This window comes from Girardinichthys multiradiatus, chromosome 8 (genome assembly GCF_021462225.1).
Source record: "Girardinichthys multiradiatus isolate DD_20200921_A chromosome 8, DD_fGirMul_XY1, whole genome shotgun sequence".
Lineage (NCBI taxonomy): Eukaryota > Metazoa > Chordata > Actinopteri > Cyprinodontiformes > Goodeidae > Girardinichthys > Girardinichthys multiradiatus.
In genome coordinates this window covers 36,619,495-36,642,951 of record NC_061801.1, presented here as the reverse complement: position 1 = coordinate 36,642,951, position 23,457 = coordinate 36,619,495, and the positions used below count along the sequence as shown (strand labels likewise).

Sequence of the window (23,457 nt, the reverse complement as noted above, 5' to 3'; positions counted from 1 at the left end):
CTACTTTGAAGAACCTAGAATATAAGACATATTTTCAGTTGTTTCACACTTTTTTGTTCAGTATATAATTCCACATGTGTTAATTCATAGTTTTGATGCCTTCAGTGTGAAGCTACAATATTCATAGTCATGAAAATAAAGAAAACTCTTTGAATGAGAAGGTGTGTCCAAACCTTTGGTCTGTACTGTATATGTTTGACAAGGTAAGTTCCTCTTGTAGCACTATATAGATGCAAGGAACCTAAAACATTTAGATGAACTGAAAGTGCTATTTTGTAAACAAACAGCCCATTCTCACCCGGCATTGGAGGCGTGGAGATAAAGGGTTGCCTGGGTGGGAACCAGAAACATGTAGTCTGTTTCGATGGCCACAACAGTTTTCTTGATGGTCTCCAAGCTGGGATTGGATCCCCAGTCTATTGTGTATGTAGAGAAGCCATTCTCCAAACCAGCGGTTCCCTTCTCCTTGGTTAGGGCACCCAAGAGCGCCTTGACTTCATCACTTTAGTCAAGAGGAGAATGTTTGACATTTAGGTCTGATTAAAATAAATCGAATTATGTGGCAAAAGTTTTGAGTCCAACCTTCTTGAGATATTTTAAAGTGGTCTTAATCAATAGGTCCCCTGCGCTAGTGAAGGTCTGTGAGGTCTTTGCATTTTTGGATGCCTTTACACTCAATTTTGGTCCAGAACCTGGCTATATTTTGGCTCATTGTTACCAGCTGCAAGTCACAAAGACACTTTTTATTTCCATTCTTTAGGCAGATCCATGACAAAATAAAAATACAAATTAGAAGCATCACTTAGTCTTGGTTCAAGAGTAAAATTCCTTATTTTATTTCAAACAAGATGAGCTACTAGCAACTGCAGAATGGGCAAGTAACAGGCAGAAAAGGTAACCAAAGTCCAAAGTAATTCTTAAAGGACCTTCAGAAAGCTTATAGAACTGATCAAGACCACTTTAAAATAATTACAAGGAAATCTAAACACTTGAGACCAAGAGAAAGACAATTATAAAGGTGGCTGAACCTTTCACATAATCCTGCACCTGTTTTCAACTGGCCTAGTGTGCCATCAGTCTAGTAAATACTAGTAAATACAACTAGAACTCACACAGAGGTGGCCAGCAGCGGAAAGTTGATTGATGGGACATCGTAACTTGCAAAGAAGTGTCCGTCCATGTCGTTGGCTCCGACCATGTAGTCGATGTCGGCGGCGTTGTGGAACAGATTGGACGGCTCATCGGGCAGGAAGTCACCATCGATCACAGGAGACAGAACCAGGTTGTTGACAAAAGGGTCTGACCAATGGAGATACCGACTCAGATAAATTAGTTTTAACAGTGCAGAGTAGATATTTGTCTGAAATATATGACACCATAGATTTTCACCTTATATTCACCTGAAGTATTCTTTTTCATGAGGAAGGCTTTTCATATTGAAAAAATTACACTTATGTACCATTCATTAATTTTACAACAGATAGCTCAAATTTGCTGTATGTAAGTAAGTAGGTAAACGTAAGTAACAAAGGTCAAAGACGTTTTTAGCAAATAAATACATAATACAAATATTCTCATGGAATTGCCTAAATGTAATTATTTGTAAACTTTAAAAATATACATGGTGAAATCAAGAAAAGAAACATTTTTGTCTTAAAACTGTTATCATACAAATACTGTAATGGTACATTGTTATTCTTATCATTAATGACCAATAAAAAAATACCTCAATACAACTTATCCTTATGCCTTTATCAGTGTTTATTTAAATACTAAATACATTATAAAACAAATGAAAGTGTTATCACTATTTGATATTAATTAAGTGTAATCAAATTAAAAGTGTCGAACAGACCAGAGATGTCGAGATGTTTTTTCCAGGTGGTAAAACAATGGGTATTCACAATATCTAAGAAAACTTCTAAACCTCTTCAGGAATTTTAAACCTAGAGCAAATTTTGGATAAATAAAATGTCGGAAACTTGGGTCTTTTCCGCCCTCTAAAGAAAAATATCCATAAACTTAATTGTTTCAAGAAATGTCTTCATGTAGCACCAAAGGGAAATGCTGTAGTAACTACGCCAGGCCTGTGTGTGGCATTGTAACCTTGCTGGAGAAATAAAACAAAAACAAAAAAGGTGGCAGACAGTTGGAGCAAGAAGCTTCTCTGTTTTAAAAAACTAGTGTATTTGGTTGTCTTCACAAAAAAAATGGATTTTAAGATTTTTTAACCTTTTCTAAAAATCACACTTTTGATGCATTGAAAACAATAAAGGCGAGGCTAAAATTATTCAGAACCTTTGTGTATTCACTTAAAGTGGAACTAAACCCCAAATCAACTTTTTTTGCAGATAAACTGTATGAACAGGGCCTTAAGGATGCTATCTTGATGTTACTGTACAATGTTTTAAATTTTAATGTAAACTTGTTTAATTCTGCAATATTTGTCCTAAAACCATCTTAGTGCTGCCCTCTTTGGGTTGAACGGTGGTTACTGCAGTTGAATTTTCCTTTTGGTTCATACGGTACAGCTTGGTACATGCTTACGTCATAGCACCACATTCGGGTATAAAACTATCTAATATCAAATAAAAAAAAGACAGACGCCCCCATTCTGTCCTCCACTGCCCTCCGCTGCCTTGGCAGCGACAACTTCGGGCATCGCTGAGTCAGCACCTTGATTCAGCGGCTCCAACTGATAAAGGGGGCAGGGTTATGTTTTTACATTGGGTTTAATTACACTTTAACAAATTTGGGATATGGAGGAGTTTTTGGACCAAACGTTATCAACAAGTTGCATATAATTACCCTTCGTCTCCAACCACTGGCGTTTTTCTGTCACATAAATACAATCTTTGTTGCAGAAGACAATAAATGAGCTAAATCATTTATTTGATTCATTTTATTTTGTGTTGGTCTAGCAAAAAGTGTAAAATTAGCAAAACTTAGTGCCTGAAATAAGTATAGAGCTTACCGTCAGCAGAGCTGGTCAAGGGAACAGTTCCCGCCAAAGTCAGAACCTTGGGATCGGTCATCTTCAGGCAGGCGGCCATGCTGTCATCGGTGGGGCAGTTGACTTTCAGAGCAACCTTGAGAAAATGCTCCATAAATGTCACATGGCTCATGTTTCAATGTTTGCATTTAAAACAATCCCTAAAAAAATTGGCTATGTACCTGCTCAGCATACTTGCGAGGGTTTCTGTTGACAGCCCATGGGCAAAGGGAGACACCGCTCTGGGAGATTGCTCTCCTAATAAATCCCTTGTTGTGAGGGGTGAGTGCCTGAGAGAGAAATAGGAAACACATCCTGATTTTGAATAACTTCCATCTGTTGGAGGAAAGTATTCATCTTCCTACAAAATTTGCTGAACGGCGCACTAGAACACCTTCTGACCTGGAAACTAACACCAGCTCCTCCTGCAGACTCTCCAAAGACAGTGATGTTGCTGGGATCTCCTCCGAATGATCGGATATTTCTGTGCACCCATGCTATGGCTGCTTGCTGGTCCCACAGACCATAATTTCCTAAACAAGATACAACAAAGTGAAGATTGCGAAAAGAAACAAATGGAACAACTGGATCTTTTTAAAGGATACCAGGCATGGTAGAGTCGCCGGTGCTCAGGAAGCCCAGGGATCCTACACGATATCCCACCGTCACCACAATAACATTTCCTCTGTCAGCGATTTCCTGTCCGCTGTACAGATAGTTATCCAGGAAGTGAATTCCCATCGCATCTCCAAACATGAAAGCTCCACCGTGGATCCAGACCATGACAGGAAGATTGGAGCCCACTGAATAAAATAATAGAATACTGCAGTTAGTTTTGGTTAAACTTTGATCACATGAGTAAAACTAAGAATTTACCTGAGCCTATATGAGGAACCCAAATGTTCAGGTAAAGACAGTCCTCATTTCCAGAGACGCTTGTCATTAAAACGTCCAGTTGAAGACACTTATCTCTGTACTTCGTAGTCTTAAGAGTACCTGATCAGACACACAAAAGCACAAGGTGGCATTTTTAATAAAGAGTATATACACACTGACCAGCTTTTCAGGTACACATATTAATTGTTATCAAATAGAAAATCATCACATCAAATGGCATCAACTCAATGTGATGGCCTGATAAAAATAAAAGGGGATCTATCAGGTCAGCCACCTATTATTCCCAGTGCCTGAATACACAACACTTCAAACCCTAAAGAAAAGGGTCTACAGCAGCAGAAGACCAACTGGGTGTCACTCATGTCAGCTAAGAACAGAAAACTGAAGGTACAATTTGCTCAGACTCTCAAAAATGGCAGAAATAAATTAAAAAAACGAGTCTTAGTTTCAGATGTGGTATTTACATTAACTGCCATCAATGGTTTAGGCTGGTGGTGGTGTCTTAATGGTTTGGGGGATATTTTCTTGGCACATATTGGGCCCCTTAGTACCAATCGAGCATTGATTACATCTATTCGTTTTTGACCACAGTGTATCCACCTTTTGATGGCTACTTCCAGCAGGATAATGCATCATGGGACAAATTTTAAATAATTTTAAACTGGTTTCTTGAACATGACAGTGAGTCACTCTACAGCTATTGAGTCCCAGCAGGAATACTTTTACAAATGAGAAAAAAAAACACACTAGAAAATAGAAACAAAATCTGCTATTGATGTCCAGAGCAAACATGCTGAAGAGCAGAAGCTGAAGTGTTGGATATAGCTGATCAAGACTTTTTATTTTTAATTAGGGCACAATGATTACAGAAAAATTTAAATCTTCTTATAATGGAAAATGTTAGGTACGACACAAAATATTTGTCTTTTAATAACCAGTCTTCTTGCATTAGGACCACATGTATTCACTGAATTTTACTCAAAAGCCCAATTTGGTGCATCCAAATCAGCTTTTAATTATTTTATTAAGCTTGGCTCATTTTCAATGAAGGCAAACATTCAAAACCACATTTTATGTTTAGAATAATGATTTACTCATCCCTTTCCTACAAAGAAATCGACTTTCTTTGCTGAATTAAAATATGGAATGCTTAGTTTATTGTTGGGTAGGTAAAAAAATGCTCACTATATATATTTTTTATTTCAAATATTATTTTTTTAATCATTTTTAATTTTATCTTGACTTGAAGACTTTGGCTCAGGTGACAAAACGTTTTTGACACCCCTGTCCTAAGGTAATGTTGAAATGAGTGTAAATATTACAGTCTCAATAAATTACAGCATTTCCACAATAAAAATAAACAATAATATTCTACGTATATAACCTAAAATAAAAAAAAAATAAATAAATCAGTAATTAGGAGACAATTTGAATTTAAAGTGTGCATTAAGGTCCTAAGATCTACCCATTGATTTATGCTCAGGTTTATAAAGACTTTCTGGAAGTGAATGGACTTATCTGGCTGCTCTAAATAATAAAAGCCTTAGTTGTTTAAGAGGGGAGGATGTATGTCATGGCTACCCACCGCTCCAGCCAGGGTGACGCACTGGCTTCTCAAACCTCTTAGGGATGTCAGCGAAGGGAATGCCTCTGAAAACATCCATGTACCGGAAGAAACCAAGAAAAAGATTTTGTCCCTCCACCATCCCTCCCTCGGTGGACACAACCCCGAGCTGCAAGAGTTAAACACAAACAAACGAAGAGATGGACTTGATCAGTCAAGCAGTTATTGTTTCATGCTTAAGTGTTTGGGTTTTTTTTGTGAGAAAAACTAAAATATTAGAAGCTTTTGATACAATTTTTCCTCCCTTAATATATAATATCTTCCCTTCAAGCAGATACATTACATCTGTACACAATCAATGCTACCAATGTTTGAGCTCATTTAGACAAATTTTTACATCATTTACAAGATATCTGTTCGTGTACCAGCTTTGCTTTGTGAGAAAGACTTACAGAGGTGGCAGAGACGATCTCCAGCAAAATGGAGAGAGCCACCAAAATCCTGAGGACCGCCATCAGGAATAAACCAGGATGACTGTCAGGCACACTCTTTTTAAGCAACATCTCACACATGTGCGTACATAACACATAATCATTAACCAGCTCATACATGCAGGTTCCTGATTAAATGTTACAGTTGGAAAATGAGGACAGAAATTCAGTAATCATGTAAAGTTTCATCGGTGTTTTTGAACATGGATGAAAGTTTACTTTAAAATAACTATGAAGTCGCCAATTTCTTCATCTTCCAAGTTTGGAAAAGATACAGAATGTCTTATTAGTTACTCAAGGTGAGCCAAACATTTCTTGCCATGTGATCCAGTCATGGAAATTGACTTATGCAATGGATTTAGCTAAAACAAACATTTGCCAGGCTAATCTTCAGACGCGATGTTTCTATAAATGTCCTCATGAAGCCCAATCTTCAAGGATAAATTACAGACAAAGAAGCTGGGAGTACTTTACCTTAACAATCTTAAAATTCAGACCGACTTGATTTTTTAATGTGTAACATTTGCATTAATTTAAAAATAACATCATGCAGCACTTTGCACAGGGTTCTTCTGTTTTTGCTGTTCTGTCACGCTTAAATGTTTCGAATCAACAAACAAATCTTAACAGCAGGTCGGCGTTAAAAGTGTCCAACAAAATACTTCCAACAGGAAGTATTTGGGTCTGCAAACCAAAAGCTTTGGTCTCATGAGTCCATGAATAAACTGAATCTAACTGCAGTTTGATAGTTAGGATTAATTTAAATGTTTGTACTTGACAAAAAACTGTCTGATTCGATTAAATTGACTTTGTAAAGTGCCTTGAGACGACATGTGTTGTGAACTGGCACTATATAAATAAAACTCTATGAAATTGAGTAGGAAAACCTGCTGGAGAGCCTATATCCTCTCTGGACTGGAAACTTAAAGGGATCAAAATGAGCTGCAGTGTTGATGGAAAAAAAAGATTCCTTGGTTTCCCTACCTACCAGCACTCTAAAAAGAGGAAGACATTGGATTGAGGGCGCAATCCAATGCACCAGTACTGGCATCCTGTTATTGGTTTCCAGTTCATTATGGAATAAATCTTAAAATGTTTTTGACTGGTTATCAGGCTCTACATGAAGTGGCCTGAAGGAACTTCTACATCAAAATACTCCCAACAGGAAATATTTGGGTCTGCAAACCAAAACCTTTGGTCTCATGAGTCCAGCCTGCAAACATGGGAGATCGCGCCTTTGCAAATAAAACATATCTGGTCTCTAGTCGAGTTTAACACCCCAATGTATTGTGGGGAAAATAAGTATTTGATACACCGTTGATTTTGCATGTTTTACAGAGAATGGAGAGGTCTGTAATTTTCATCAATAGGTACACTTCAACTGTGAGAGACAGAATCTAAGAAAAATATAAATATCCAAAACATCACATTGTATATTTAAATAATTTATTCACATTTTATTGCATGAATTAAGAGTTTGGCCCCTGTTTGAACTCATTACCCATCTAAAACACACCTGTCCATGCATTCAAACAATGAGACTCCAACTTCTCCGCCATGGGCAAGACCAAAGTGCCATCTAAAGACACCAGGGACACTATTATAGACCTGCATAAGCCTGGGGCGGGCTACATGACAATAGACAAGCAGCTGGGTGAGAAGGCAACAACTGCTGGTGCAATTATCAGAGAATGGAAGAAACTCAAGATGACGGTAAATCTCCCTCGGACTGGAGCTCCATGCAGGATCTCACCTTATAGAGTATCAATGATCATGAGAAAGGCTGAGGGATCAGTCCAGAACTACATGGCAGCAATCAAACATATTGTGGAGGGAGCGGAAAGTCCATATTGCCCAGCGACAGCCCTGAAACCTGAAGGATCTGGAGAAGATCTGTATGGAGTGGTCCAAAATCCCTGCTGCAGTGTGTGCAAACCTCATCAAGAACTACCTCTGTAATTATAAACAAAGGTTTTTGCACCAAATTTTAAGTTCAAGTTTTCTATTGGATCAAACAATTATTTTCTGCAATAAAGACAAATTACTTATTGAAATTGTTGGAATAATTGAATATAGATTTATCTTATATTTTCTCCTATTCTTTAACTTAACTATTTGATTATATAACCTTTCATGATGTATGTGTGAGAAAGGATGTGTGAGATCATAAATGGAGCTGAACTAGCAGAGAAGGAAGCAGTCCAGTTGAGGAGGTCATAAAGATGAAGGCTGATTACACTCGACAAAAAGTCACAGCTGACCCTACCAGTTGAAGGGGACTGTGGAAATGTGTTGTTAATGTATAAAGCTGTTTATGACCTGTTTACGATGCAGCTGTTGTTTTCCCCCATCCTTTAGAGAACAATGTTTTTGTAAACTAGGGACCCCCGAAAGACAATAAAAAGAGGAAGCGGTCGGATAGGCTTCAGAGCGGTGCGGGATCTGTAACTGAGCAAATCTTGACCGTTTCTCCTCGCAAAGCGAGTAAAAGGAACTAATACTTTGTCTCTCTTTTCTTTTTGTGTTGTTATAAATATTGTTAGGTTGGTTAAACCTGACAGAAATATCATACAATGTGATTTTCTCTTTTACATTCTGTCTCTTCCATTTGAAAGGTGCCAACAATAAAAATGACGCACTCTGCAAACAGCCAAACTGAACTGTGCTCTTAAACAGGTTGGCGCTGACATACTGTTGAAATAATAAAGTCAAATAAAATGTGACTGGCGCCGAGAACAAATTTAGATTCATCCAGATACGGGAACACCGGAAAATGTTTTTTTGTGTTGATTTCAAGTAAAGATTCAGCAGCTCATGAACACAAGCCTTTAGAAAGTATTTCATTCCTTTATTTACATTCAACAAAAACATATTTTACATAAATGGACAAATAATTGATAATCTTGTCACATATAGTCCAGGATTTCTGTCTCCATCTCATTTTCACTTCCCTCAGATGGCTGAAATTCCTCTTCCTCATTTCCCTCTTCATCTTCTTTGTTCTCACACTCCTCCTCCTCCTCCTCCTCATCCTCTGGGTCTACATCTTTCTCCATCCACATCAAATGCCCTTTCCGTTGTCTTTTGGGTAACCTTTTTGGCAATTCTGAAAGAAAAGGAGAGAAAATGAACTGTAGAATCAAAAGCAAACAAACAAACCCAAAAACACAGCTTTGAGAGGCGAGAAAGTCACCATCTTTGTTATATCGGTTATCATCTCTCACAACTCCCAAAACATCAGGATGCAGCTAAGAACATGCAAGAAGACTGGGGAACACAGCAAGAATGGTTGCCTGGTCCTCGTCATCACTACTGAGGTTTCTGCACATCCACACTTAGTTTTAGCCTTCCTATTGAGGAGTAGACGGCATAATTTTTATGAACCTACCAGCAGCATGACAGGATGCAAGTGAAGGGGATTTCTGTGCAGTGGGGATCCCTTGAAAACAAAATCTGATCATCTTCAGGCTGAAGTTGGTTTCAGAAGTTTCTCTTCCTCTCCTCAGAGTTTGGATTTTTGGTGCATCAATTTGTCTGATTTCTCCTAACTGCTAGACATGATGCCAGGGTTTTACCCAGGGTTAGAGCCTTGCAAACGTATTCATATTCATTTATCACATTACAACCACAAGTTCCAACGGATTTTCAGGAGGATTTTCTGTTATAGACCAAAATAAAGTAGTGCATAAGTGGGAAGTAGAAAGAAAATGGTTTTTAGCCTTTTGTAATATACAGGTCCTTCTCAAAATATTAGCATATTGTGATAAAGTTAATTATTTTCCATAATGTCATGATGAAAATTTAACATTCATATATTTTAGATTCATTGCACACTAACTGAAATATTTCAGGTCTTTTATTGTCTTAATACAGATGATTTTGGCACACAGCTCATGAAAACCCAAAATTCCTATCTCACAAAATTAGCATATCATTAAAAGGGTCTCTAAACGAGCTATGAACCTAATCATCTGGATCAACGAGTTAACTCTAAACACCTGCAAAAGATTCCTGAGGCCTTTAAAACTCCCAGCCTGGTTCATCACTCAAAACCCCAATCATGGGTAAGACTGCCGACCTGACTGCTGTCCAGAAGGCCACTATTGACACCCTCAAGCAAGAGGGTAAGACACAGAAAGAAATTTCTGAACGAATAGGCTGTTCCCAGAGTGCTGTATCAAGGCACCTCAATGGGAAGTCTGTGGGAAGGAAAAAGTGTGGCAGAAAACGCTGCACAACAAGAAGAGGTGACCGGACCCTGAGGAAGATTGTGGAGAAGGGCCGATTCCAGACCTTGGGGGACCTGCGGAAGCAGTGGACTGAGTCTGGAGTAGAAACATCCATAGCTACCGTGCACAGGCGTGTGCAGGAAATGGGCTACATTCCCCAGGTCAAGCCACTTTTGAACCAGAAACAGCGGCAGAAGCGCCTGACCTGGGCTACAGAGAAGCAGCACTGGACTGTTGCTCAGTGGTCAAAGTACTTTTTTTGGATGAAAGCAAATTCTGCATGTCATTCAGAAATCAAGGTGTCAGAGTCTGGAGGAAGACTGGGGAGAAGGAAATGCCAAAATGCAAGTCCAGTGTCAAGTACCCACAGTCAGTGATGGTCTGGGGTGCCGTGTCAGCTGCTGGTGTTGGTCCACTGTGTTTTATCAAGGGCAGGGTCAATGCAGCTAGCTATCAGGAGATCTTGGAGCACTTCATGCTTCCATCTGCTGAAAAGCTTTATGGAGATGAAGATTTCATTTTTCAGCACGACCTGGCACCTGCTCACAGTGCCAAAACCACTGGTAAATGGTTTACTGACCATGGTATCACTGTGCTCAATTGGCCTGCCAACTCTCCTGACCTGAACCCCATAGAGAATCTGTGGGATATTGTGAAGAGAACGTTGAGAAACTCAAGACCCAACACTCTGGATGAGCTAAAAGCCGCTATCGAAGCATCCTGGGCATCCATAAGACCTCAGCAGTGCCGCAGGCTGATTGCCTCCATGCCACGCCGCATTGAAGCAGTCATTTCTGCCAAAGGATTCCCGACCAAGTATTGAGTGCATAACTGTACATGATTATTTGAAGGTTGATGTTTTTTGTATTAAAAACACTTTTCTTTTATTGGTCGGATGAAATATGCTAATTTTGTGAGATAGGAATTTTGGGTTTTCATGAGCTGTATGCCAAAATCATCCGTATTAAGACAATAAAAGACCTGAAATATTTCAGTTAGTGTGCAATGAATCTAAAATATATGAATGTTAAATTTTCATCATGACATTATGGAAAATAATGAACTTTATCACAATATGCTAATATTTTGAGAAGGACCTGTAGTGCCTCATGCATTTTGTATCAATGTACATCAATTTTCAAGGCTTCCCACACATAATTGGATTTAGCTGTGGACTTTGACCGGGCCATCCTACTCATGTCTGTTATAACCTTCAACAAATAATGTACTTTGGTTTTATCTAATAAAATATCTAATATTTTGTTTCCATTTCATCCCTACTGACCGCCAGAGGGCACTGAAAGCACTGATTGTTCCCTTCGCGCATGCGCAGTTTGAGTAATTATACCAATAGTCACACCTGTGACACACCGGATGACCACAGAGGCTATATATGCCTATGTCATCTAAGGCTCTGTTCCCTATTTCTTCTCTTGTGCTGTTCGTATGACCTGTGCCCTACCTGCCTTGGACTTGGATCACCTGGTGGAGGCGCTGTCTGAGAGCACCTGCATGAATTGTAGTTTCATGCCCCGTGCATTGAGGGTGGCTCAGTTGGCCCAGTTGTGCCCTCAGGATGATGCTGACATCCCACCCTCTGGGCAGGTGGCCCCCCTCAGGGTTCCAACAGCTGTGGTGAGACCACAGTGTCTGTGCCCCCATCTAGGAGGAAGCGAGCAAAGTCTGACCAGGGCCTGGCCACAAGGGTTGAGCAATGGAGTTAGCAGAGATGAAGTCGTTGTTGAAAACGCGTCATTCTGATGCCTCACTTCCAACCGTTGGGCTCTCTTACCCACCCATACCTGATTTTTCTGTGGGGGAGGATGTTTTGTCTCTGGCTGCGTCGGCTTCTCTGTTTAGAGATGAGGAGGAGGCGCAGTCCTCCCAAGCCTCTGAGACTGGCTCATTTTCTTTGCAAAGTGCAGTTGGTGTGCCCAGTGACGGCTCTATGAGGGAGGTTGTGTGTATGGCCTTGAGGTAGCTGGAGCTGGAACTCCCATTAGGAGAGGAGTCTGCTTCAGGAAGGCACGGACGGGCTCCTACTCCCTTTTCTGTCCCTCCGTCAGAGGAGTACCTGAGGGAGTTGCACGGCTGTTGGCGGGACCCAAGAGCATTGTCACGTCTCTCCACAGATGGCCGAGTGTTGGCTGCCATGCACGAGTCAGTCAAGGCAGGCCTGGACCGTATGCCAGCAGTTCAACCCGCTGTTGCTTCACTGATCGTGTCACCAGATGAAGCCCTGCGTCTTGATGTCCAATGCCCACATACTCAATGTCGAGTTACCTGTGTAAAGCATACAATGCAGGAGCGAGTTCTGGCCGCCTTGGCAATTCCATGGCACATCTCATGTTTGCCCTCCCTGCATCCCTTCAGGACCCTGGTGTTGCAACTGCGGCAGTTGGGTTTAGCGACGCAGCATTGCAGGCCTTTGCGCTGATGACCAGAGAGCTCAGCCGTGTCATGCCTTTTCTCTTCCAAGCTCGTCGACAGGTCTGGCTGGTGCAGTCTCCTCTGACCGAAGCATGCCGTCGGACCCTCAGGGGTGTCCCAGTCGTGCTGGGGGAGTTGTCCGGATCAGCACGTGTGGAGGCGCTAGAACGAACTGTTCAGGCGCGCCGGACTAGCCAGCAGTTTTCTGGCCTCCGCAGGAGTATGCCCCCTCCTCCTCCTCAGCGCTCGAGCCGTCCTCCCGTTAGCCCCAGTGCTCGGCCGCCACCTCGGCTTGGTGTTAGATCTGGGGGTTTCTATCCCTGAGAGGTGCAGCAGAGACCCGGCAGGGACTTTCGTCAGCCAGTCCGCCACCCAGTTACAGACCCGGGATCCTTGTCGCCCCACCGCAAGATTGTTCCATACCTGGATGACTGGCTCCTTTGTGCCCCGTCTCGGGCAGGTGCCTCTCAAGATACGTGCCGCCTTCTTGCTCATGTGTTGCAGTTGGCCCTCAAAGTCAACTTGGCGAAGAGTTGCCTGGTTCCGTCCCAGACAACCACTTTTCTTGCTTTTGGACTCGACTACTATGAGGGCTCGTCCATCTGTTCTCAGGGTGGCCGACATACTCCAGTTGGTCAGTCAATTCAGGCTGGGCAGGCGGTTTCCCTCAATCACCTTCCTGCAGCTCCTAGGCAAACTGACTTCAGTCACTTGTGTTGTGCCCTTGGGTTTGCTCCTTCTGCATCCTTTGCAGAGGTGGCTCAACAGCTTTCGCCAGGATGCCAAGCTGCAATGGCGTTGCAGGCTCACGGTGACGGGGACTTGCCTTTGTGCTCTAGCTCCATGGCGAGGTGACAATTATTTGTCCAAGGGCGTCCCTATGGGGGTTAGTGGTGTGTCACAGGGAGGTGGTCACAACAAATGCCAGCCCCATGGGCTGGGGTGCTGTGTGGCAACAGAGAGCGGTCCAGGGTCTCTGGTGTCAGTGGGAGCGCTCCGAACACATAAACGTGCTGGAGTTGCGGGCTGTACACATGGCCCTCAGGTGCTTTCTGTCCGACCTAGAGGGACGGCATGTACTAGTTCGAACAGACAACACCTCTGTCGTTTACCACATCAACCATCAGGGAGGCACCAGATCGGCGCACCTTCTAGAGGTGTCCAGGGATCCTCAGGAGTGGGCCTCTATTCATCTGTCCACCCTACGAGAAATCTATTTACCGGGGAAGAGCAATCAGGTCGCGGACTATCTCTCTCGCCAGGCCCCTGCTCCGGGAGAGTGGTACCTTCACTGCGATGTGGTGTGCATGATCTGGGGCCGCTTTGGTCAGGAGAAGGTGGATCTGTTTGCCACGGAGGAGTCAACTCATTTCCCCCTGTGGAATCCCCTTACAGGGGCATCAGGCGCACTGGGCTGGGAACGCTACCTCATCCCTGGCCTCGGGTTCTCCTGTACGCTTTTCCGTCCCCCTCGTTAATTTGGCCTACTCTACGGAGAGTTCTCGGAGAGGGCCACAGGTTGTTGCTGGTGGCTCCGTCATGGCCAGCGTGGCTGTGGTTCCCGCTGCTTCGGATGTCTGTGTCACAGCACCCCGTGGTGTCTTCCAACCAGGAGGGACCTGCTTTCTCAGTAGGGGGGACGGATATGGCACCCCGACCCTCAACGTCTCCAGCTGTGGGCATGGCCACCAGGAGGCTGACTGGGTGTTTGGACCCTGTCAGGCGCACCATATTGAGACCTAGGGCACCCTCCACTCGTCAGCAGTATGACAACAGATGGTGTCTTTTTTCTCAGTGGTGTTCTGGCCGCAATGAAGATCCGGTTTCTTGTCCAGTGTCCACTATTCTGGAGTTTCTCCAGTCTCTGCTTGATAAGGGCCGCTCTCCTTCGACCCTCAAGGTATATGTCGCAGCAATTTCATGTCATCATGCATCTGTTGACGACCGAATGGTGGGGAGCCATGACATAATCTCTCTTTTTCTGCGCGGTGCGCGTAGGTTGCACCCGCCGCTGGTTTGGAGAGTGCCCGATTGGGATCTGCCCTTGGTTCTCGAGGCTTTGTGCTGCTCTCCTTTCGAGCCTTTGGTCCAGGCGGACCTCAAGTGGCTCTTGTGTAAGACTGCCTTTTTGTTAGCTATTGTTTTGGCTAAGAGGGTTGGCAAGCTGCATGCTCTTTCTGTCAGTCCCTCATGTCTCTGAAGGGGTCCAAATGATTCTGGTGTTGCCTTGTTGGCCTAACACTGCGCTTGTGCCTATGGTGTTGTCTAGTTCGCACCATAACCAGCCATTGAGGTTGGCTCAATTTCGGCCTTAGTCAGGTGCCACGGCGGATGGGTCTGAGTTATTGTGCCCAGTACGTTGTGGCCACTGAAGCTGTTAGAGGCTCAGACCAGCTTTTCCTGTGCTATGGCGGTCCCAGGCTGGGTTGTCCTCTTTCTAGACAACGTCTCTCCCACTGGATTGTGAATGTCATCTGCCACACCTACAGTGCAGGACGCCGTCCGCTGCCGGTTCGTGTGAAGGCCCACTCTACCAGGAGCGTCTCTGCTTCCTGGGCTGCTATGAGGGGGGTTCCGCTGGAGGCCATATGTGCTGCTGCATCATGGGCTTCCCCAAGCACGTTTGCCAGGTTCTACAATGTTAATGTGGCCCCCCCTCATCCCCTGGGCCAGGTTCTTTTGCGAGGCTCTTCTGGGCCCTCTCAGTGAGGTATGTGCTCAGATTCCTCATGACATGGTTGGTATTAGTCATTCAGTGATTTCACCACCGCCCTCTGGCGGTCAGTAGGGATGAAGTAGAATGAAAGTTACGTATGTAACTACGGTTCTATGAATCCTGGAGGACCGCCAGAGATTCTCTGTCACTCAGAATCCTTGCTTCCGTGAGAAGATTCTGTAGGAACAGAGCCTCGGCATATATAGCCTCTGTGGTCATCCGGTGTGTCACAGGTCTGACTGTTGGTATAATTACTCGAACTGTGCATGCACAAAGGGAACATTCAGTGCTTTCAGCACCGCTCTCTGGCAGTCAGTAGGGATTCATAGAACCGTAGTTACATATGTAACTTTTGTTTTATCAAATAAAACTGAAAATAGGGGTTTCTTTCAGTGTCTTCTAGCTACTCTTGTTTTGTAACATGACCTTTACCTTTCAACACATCTTTATCCCTGTATATCTCGCATAGCACTTTTGTATCCTTATCTGTAAATGTTGCAGCAACTAGCACACATAAATCTGGGGGCAATTTGGGGGTGTGTGTGCTTCTTCCAACCCTCTTTCAGATCGTTGATCTGCATCATTCTCAACATGCTGAGGCTGGTGCACAACCAATGTGCTTGCATTTAAAGCAACGAATGGATTAGAGCTTGCTTGAGGATCACGACATTAACACGACTTCGGTAGGATTTCCCACCAGGAAATTCCCCACATGTCTGACACATTGCTCGAGTGAAGGCTGTAAGTTGTAAACCACACCCCCTGGATTCAGCGGTCACACATCAAGCTCTGTAAAGACACAGAAGCTGGGATCTCGACGGACCAACTTTTATTACGTGAAAGGATGAAGGTTTATTGTGGAACTATGACCTGAAAGGGGCCCCTGGCTGGGAGCCCACTCCAGCAGGGATTATTTCTATGTGCACTAGGCCTGAGGGGGTCACTCATTTACTGATGCAGCTGCATGTTAAGATCCTTCTGAATAAAGCCCAGAGCTACAGCAGGACACCATGTAGTTGGTGATCTTTGACAACTGCCAGTTTGACAAAACAAACCTTTCCTGCTACCAGGATCCCTCATGTCCCACCCGGGACCCCAGTATGCTGCCCACCATGATAATAAACCAGGACAACCTCTCTGGAAGTTTTCTGAATGCTTAAAATAGTTACTCGCCTACAAGAAAAATAGGGAATTATTTTCTACCCAGAACACATCAAAAACAATGATTTTTAATTCAGTCAATCATAAACGAAGGAAATACTTTGAAGAAAGGATTTTGTACCTGATTTCTGCACCCTGACCACCCTCTTAATCATGGTAGAGATGATGTCCCTCAGCTTGTCCGTGGTGCCAACGACACACCAGCCGTCACGCTCGTCACACTTCTGCTCCTCATTGGTGTTCTGATTTACCACCTCTTTGATACTGGAGAAGCAGAAAGACCTACTTTACCCAACCCAAATCAGATGGCGAGACCTTCAGAGGACTCTTCCACCACTGCCACAAAGAATGGCGAAACTTTGGCAGTTTGGTACCTGTCCACATCCAAATCACACAGCTGGTAGAACATTTGTCTGTGTGGTGGCAGCATTCCTTCTCTGAAGATGTAAGCAGACTCCTGGAAAAGTAGAACCGAGATGAAAATACAGGTGGGTTTTAGAACAAACCAGATAACTCGCGCTTTATCGCTTTGTTTTGAACTTTTATGTTCATCCAAAGTGTTTAAAGAAGCCAAAAAGTGTTTATCTAATTTGTCTGGTTTTATTCTTGCTTTTCTGTTCACCGACCTTCAGCTGGTGCGAGATTGGAGCAGGGTCGCGACTGGTGCCAGGAGCCTCTGGTGTGGGAATATCCATCAGACTAGCAGCAGGAGGAACTGAAAGGAGAAGAAATAACATCTAAGTAGGTCTTAGACTTCAATTGGTCACTTTTAGTAACTCCCCCTATCTACAGCGCTGTGAAAAAGTATTTGCCCACCTTACCGATTTCTTCTGTTTTGCTTTTTTCACACTTACATGTTTAAGATCAAACAAATTTAACTATAGTTTATTACTTATTATATTACAACTGAGAAGTGCCACATTTGTGATGCTGAAGGTAATAATCTGTGTAAAATGTTAATATTGTTTCACATTTGTGGCTAATTTCCCTCCATATGTTAGCAGGAAGTGTTTAGTTGTAGCTTTAGATTCCAGATTATCTTATTGTGAGTATAATTATGTTTCTAACCATGAAACCTGGACATATTTGCAGCGAAAAACTGATTAAAATTCATATGACAACATATATGTTACCAGTTTTGTTGAACATGGTTGGCAGACTGTAGCTGAGGGTGCTCCTCTTGGCCTTCACCGGTATGTTGGGTAGCGTGTAGCCTTAAAGAAAGGAAGGAAATGTGTTGAAATCCCACTCAACTCCAACCAACCAACCAACCAACCAACCATCATAACTACGATGAATTTTGTCTTTAAATTGTTTATTTGCATTATTCTTTCTCCAGGGTGGAATAATGTTCTTCAAAAATTCAGGCTTAAATATGTACAGAAATCTTTATTTCAGTGATACTGAAGTATCAAGAAGGTCTGATCAAGCCAGACTAGAGCAGCATAAACTCTTTGCCCGCATTTATCAATACCCAGAACAGTGGGAAAATCCAAGAAACACAGTGAAGATCTAAGAAGGAGAACTGTAGATCTGCACAAGCTCATTCCTGACTCATTCCTGATTCCAAGAGCAGCAGTTCAAACATTTTTGCTAAATTATTCAGATTTGTCACCAGTTTTCCAAGATGAGGACGAATAACCAAACTGTGGTTAGGATGTTCGAGAACCTTCCAGGAACTATCACATCTCAACCCAGCAATGAACTGGAAACTGCTGGAGAACCAGTGGTGTGCCATGGACTGAGAGGGATCAGCTTGTTTCCATGTTTCAACAGGAAAATGATCCCAAATACACATCAGAAACGTTTGGAATGGATAAGAAAGGCTAACATTAAGGTTCTGGAGTGGTCTGGTCAGACGAGACAAAAATGTACCCGTTTGACCACCATGAGGAGAAATATGGTGGGTCAGGCTATCAAACTGAAGAAAACTGTACCAGCATGCCAGTACCAGCATGGTGGTGGCAGCATCGTGCTTTTTATCCATGGTAATGCTGGACTGCACAAAATGGAGTGAAATGTAGTACAATGACACTAAAAACATGTTGAAACTGGGTTTGGAATGGATAAATAAACTTAGAATGACATTCAGCCAAACATTGGTGGGGCTGCTTGGATAGATTTAAGCCTGTATGTATAATTGTGACCCCGTGTGGTTTAGACAACATCCACATAAATTCAAACTTGTGCACAACTCTTGTTTTTAAAATTCATTCAGGTTGTTTTTCATATAGTTATTCCACACCGGGAGATGAATCATTAAAAGCCCAAAATTCATAAATGTGATATTCACGGCCATGATGATAGGACCTCAGATGTTGTCACTTTATCTGAAACATGCTGGTGTTTAGTGCAAATGTTTGTTTTGTTCCCCTCACCGTGCTTAGAGCTCACCCGGATCCTAAAATCCAGCAACTGGTATTTCTTGGACTCTGCGTTCTTTCTGGGGTCGTAGCTGAGCCGGACCCACAGGCTCCTCCAGGGTCCTGTCACCTGCAGAGGCAAATCTGGTGGTTCTTTGGCTGGCATCGTGTTACCACAGCTTTCTGCAGTTTGTTGGCCACAAGAAGTGCCTCAAAGCAAACTGCGTGCATATCTTGGATGGAAGTGAGTAGAAGCAGAGCCAGAGAAAGATGACATGCTGCTGGCATTTTAAAACAAATACACGATATTTATTCCCAATTCTGGAAAAAGAGTTTTCTCTTTTTCCGGATTAGGTAAAAACATGTTTTGAAAGCTTTGGAGCCTTACTTTTTGTGGTGTCATGTCTAACCAGCCTCACACACACAAAGAATACTGCAGCTGAAACAAAAGGTTTTTGGATCAAGAACTTCAAGGTGAAAGATGCAGCTGTGGTGAAGAAGCTTCAGGACATCTAAGGGCATCCAGGATGTCCACAAACGCAGCTAAAAGCCTTCAGCTGATTCAAAATGCTGCAGCAAGACTTCTGATGAAAATTAAAAAGAGAGATCATATTTCTCCTATTTTAGCTTCCCTTCATTGGCTCCCTGTTAAATCCAGAATATAATTTAAAATTCTCCTCCTCACATATAAAGCCCTTAATGATCTACCTCCATCATACATCAGAGATCTGATTGTTCCATATGTTCCTAACAGAGCACTTCGCTCTCAGACTGCAGGTTTACTGGTGGTTCCTAGAGTCTCTAGAAGCAGAATGGGAGGCAGATCCTTTAGTTATCAGGCTCCTCTCTGTGGAACCAGCTCCCAGCTTTAGTCTGTGAGGCAGACACCCTGTCTACTTTTAAGGCTAGGCTTAAAACTTTCCTTTTTGATAAAGCTTATAGTTAGAGTGGCTTAGGTTATCCTGAGATATCTCTGTAGTTATGCTGCTCTACGGTTAGGCTGCTGGAGGACATAATGACCACTTTCACCCTCTTCGCTACATTCTCACACTACTCTCCAATTTTGCATTATTTGCTGTTATTTCATCTTTTAACTTTATGTTCTCTGTTTCTTTTTCTAGAAGCAACCCTTGGTCTGACTCTATGTTTAGATGCGGCACCTTCCTGGAGGGGGACATCGGCCAAGCTGCTGCTGCCAACAACTTAATGCTCACCCTCTACCAATGATCCACTTGGCCCTGTCTTTCAGTGTTTAGCCCTTTCTCTCTCCTAGACATGGCTACTGACTGAGCTTCTACTGTGACTAACTCTATGTGCTCTCTTTCAGACTCTAGACCTGAAAGGGACTCAAGAGTTTATCTGCTTAGCTGTTTTTCTCTCCTAGATGAAGCCACTAAAGGAGCTACTGGCATTAATGTTTTACTTTTCTTTCACATAGAAAGTACTCCTGGATCAGTGCTTCTTTGTTCTCTTTGTGTCTCTGCTCTGTTCTCTCAAACCCCCAGTCGGTTGTGGCAGATGGCCGCTCAAACTGAGCCTGGTTCTGGTTCTGCTGGAGGTTTCTTCCTGTTAAAAGGGAGTTTTTCCTCTCCACTGTCGCTACATGCATGCTCAGTATGAGGGATTGCTGCAAAGTCAACGCCACGGACTGTCCACTGTCTCTACACGCTCATCCAGGAGGAGTGAATGCTGCAAGTCACTGACTGGATGCAATCTGCTGGGTTTCCTTAGACAGAAAAACTTTTCAACCAATGAATAATGAACAGAATCAACTGCATTGTTTGATAGTCAGGATTAATTGGAATGTAAGTACCTGACTTGAAATCTGTATGATTCCATTGAATTGACTTGAAAGTGCCTTGAGATGATGTGCGTTGTAAATTGGCACTATATAAATAAAACTGAACTGAATTGAAAGCTACACCACGTTGCCACCAGAGCAGAGTTTTGTCAAGATTGGCAGCAGATGGATGTAGCTAAAGCTGCACAAGGAAGACATGGTTGGTTTGGAAGCATCCTTCATCTAGTCTGCATTGTTGGCTCTGGTGTCCCTCTTCTTCCTCTGAATACTCCAGAGATTCTCTATTGGGATTAGGTCAGGCCTGTCATTGGTACTATTGGCAGGGTGGGCCGGTCCTGCTGGATAATGAATCAGCATCTCCATAAAGCTTGTCAACAGAAGGAAGAATGAAGTCCCCTAAAATGTTCTGGTAGACAGCTGCGTTGACAGTGGAAACTTCAATCTGGACCTCAAGCAACTTGACTCCAGACTTTGGGACCTTGATCCAAATGCAAAGCTTACTTTCATCTAAAAGTAGGACCACTGAGCCACACTCCAGCACTTTTGCACCTCAGCCCAGGTGCTTCTGACCCCACCCCTGTTTCATGAGCTCAACACACAGACTGTGACAGTGGCAACCCACATCCTGGCCACATTTCTATGTGTGGTGACGCCTGAAGGACTGACTCCAGGCACTGCTAAATGGGCTTTGCTTCGCAATCCTTTCCAGGCCCGGTATTCCTGGTGATGTGCACCTTTTTCTATCACATTTTTTCCTTCCACTAAACTTTCCATTGATATGATTGGATCCAGCCCTCTGTGAAGAGTCAGGTTCTTTAGCAAAGACCTTGTGTGGCTTACCCTCCTTGCGGAGGGTGTGGATGAGCCTGCTGGACAACAGCCACATCAGCGTTCTTCCCATGATTAAGAAGTTCATAACCTTTCTGTACATTGATCTTCATGTAATATAACTTTTTGAGAAACGGATTTTAGAAATAATGACTGTTTGTAATTTATCTTTGTAATATGAGTCTGAATATAATTAATGAAATAAATCGAACTGTCATTGAATTCTAACTAATTTAGATGCTCTTGTGGTTGCAGTAATTATATTTTTTGCTCCGTTTTCAGATTTTTTTAGTTCATGGAATTAAAAGTAGGAAGGCGGCAAACTGGAGGCACAGCAGCACAAACCAGCACAGTTACAGGTGTTACAGCTTAACTATCCCATTCACGTCCTGATCAACGTCCTGACCGGAGATGGGCCTCGTTAGCTCACCATGTAATAGGCGTAAACAGGCAGCAGCAGCTTCAGCTTGTCAGGGTGAATGTCCAGGTTGGCCTTCAGGGCGTTCCGGGACCAGATGGGACGTCTCTCAAACATCTGAGCACCAAAATGTTTGGTCAGAGATAAGATAAAACACACCTGTTCAACATTGCATAACAGAATCATGCAGTTCAACTTTCTAATGTGACTCTAGCAAAAACAATGTTGTGTTTTCAGCTGAACAAATACCTTTTTCACCTTCTCCTCGGCCTGCTGGTCCTGCTCCGTCAGGCACTGTCGACCCCAGTTAACCCGGGCCGCCTCCAGGCATTCGTCGGGCACGGTGGGATCGGTGAAGGTGACGAAGATGGCATTGTGAGGCCGCCGGGCTCGATTCAAACCGATCAAGTTCTTGTTGAAGGGTGAATGGCTACAAACACAGAACAAGAGAATGTTTATAAAAAGACCTTTAGGTTCCATGTTTTGGCTTTTTTAAGTCGACCTACAGAGACGCTGTCAGCCTGTGAATGCTGTCCGGCCGGTAGAAATAGTCCACAGGACTGTCGAGGCGTGAGAAAATGGGCGGGGGCAGGAAGTAAGGCACGTCCCGCTCGAAGAAGGCTTGATTCTCAGCTTTACGCAGGATGATTTTGTCGTAAAGAGACACGTTTTTTCCATCCTGGGAATCCACAGCAAGGCACTGAAAATCTGCCATCCCTGCAGAGCACAAAGCAACAATCAGTGCTTTGGGTTTCAGTTAATTTACAGCATTTATTGTCACCACTGGTAAAGATGAGCAAAATATCTATTTTGATATATATATACAAGGGTTGGACAATGAAACTGAAACACCTGTCATTTTAGTGTGTATGGTTTCATGGCTAAATTGGACCAGCCTGGTAGCCAGTCTTCATTGATTGCACATTGCACCAGTAAGAGCAGAGTGTGAAGGTTCAATTAGCAGGGTAAGAGCACAGTTTTGCTCAAAATATTGAAATGCACATAACATTATGGGTGACATACCAGAGTTCAAAAGAGGACAAATTGTTGGTGCACGTCTTGCTGGCGCATCTGTGACCAAGACAGCAAGTCTTTGAGATGTATCAAGAGCCACGGTATCCAGGGTAATGTCAGCATACCACCAAGAAGGATGAACTACATCCAACAGGATTAACTGTGGACGCAAGAGGAAGCTGTCTGAAAGGGATGTTCGGGTGCTAACCCGGATTGTATCCAAAAAACATAAAACCACGGCTGCCCAAATCACAGCAGAATTAAATGTGCACCTCAACTCTCCTGTTTCCACCAGAACTGTCCGCCTGGAGCTCCACAGGGTCAATATACACGGCCGGGCTGCTATAGCCAAACCTTTGGTCACTCATGCCAATGCCAAACGTCAGTTTCAATGCTGCAAGGAGCACAAATCTTGGGCTGTGGACAATGTGAAACATGTATTGTTCTCTGATGAGTCCACCTTTACTGTTTTCCCAACATCTGGGAGAGTTACGGTGTGGAGAAGCCCCAAAGAAGCGTACCACCCAGACTGTTGCATGCCCAGAGTGAAGCA

At 43.2% G+C, this 23,457-nt stretch overlaps 2 protein-coding genes across 3 annotated transcripts in view; both read right to left on the bottom strand.

Annotated features, from left to right (window-relative positions):
- Nucleotides 1-23,457, bottom strand: part of LOC124872502 (bile salt-activated lipase-like) — a 29,387-nt gene that overhangs the window by 2,039 nt on the left and 3,891 nt on the right. Inside the window, exons 3-13 of one of the 2 annotated variants that reach the window (XM_047372593.1) lie at nucleotides 22,397-22,607; nucleotides 22,140-22,320; nucleotides 21,903-22,007; nucleotides 5,475-5,622; nucleotides 3,869-3,988; nucleotides 3,598-3,795; nucleotides 3,395-3,525; nucleotides 3,175-3,282; nucleotides 2,975-3,089; nucleotides 1,113-1,299; nucleotides 299-502 (exon numbers count right to left, since the gene is read on the bottom strand). In XM_047372593.1, coding sequence (XP_047228549.1) covers nucleotides 299-502; nucleotides 1,113-1,299; nucleotides 2,975-3,089; nucleotides 3,175-3,282; nucleotides 3,395-3,525; nucleotides 3,598-3,795; nucleotides 3,869-3,988; nucleotides 5,475-5,622; nucleotides 21,903-22,007; nucleotides 22,140-22,320; nucleotides 22,397-22,607 — 1,708 coding nt within the window. Of the gene's footprint in view, nucleotides 1-298; nucleotides 503-1,112; nucleotides 1,300-2,974; nucleotides 3,090-3,174; nucleotides 3,283-3,394; nucleotides 3,526-3,597; nucleotides 3,796-3,868; nucleotides 3,989-5,474; nucleotides 5,623-5,905; nucleotides 7,986-21,902; nucleotides 22,008-22,139; nucleotides 22,321-22,396; nucleotides 22,608-23,457 lie in introns of those variants that run through there. The other variant, XM_047372594.1, reaches the window with a different exon arrangement.
- gtf3c5 (general transcription factor IIIC, polypeptide 5) lies at nucleotides 8,772-19,514 on the bottom strand. Its single transcript, XM_047372595.1, has 6 exons — nucleotides 18,859-19,514; nucleotides 17,614-17,694; nucleotides 17,107-17,195; nucleotides 16,855-16,937; nucleotides 16,602-16,744; nucleotides 8,772-9,050 (listed from the first exon to the last, which is right to left on the bottom strand). The coding sequence occupies exons 1-6, from the start codon at nucleotides 19,007-19,009 to the stop codon at nucleotides 8,851-8,853; spliced, it is 747 nt and encodes a 248-aa protein (XP_047228551.1). The 5' UTR covers nucleotides 19,010-19,514; the 3' UTR covers nucleotides 8,772-8,850.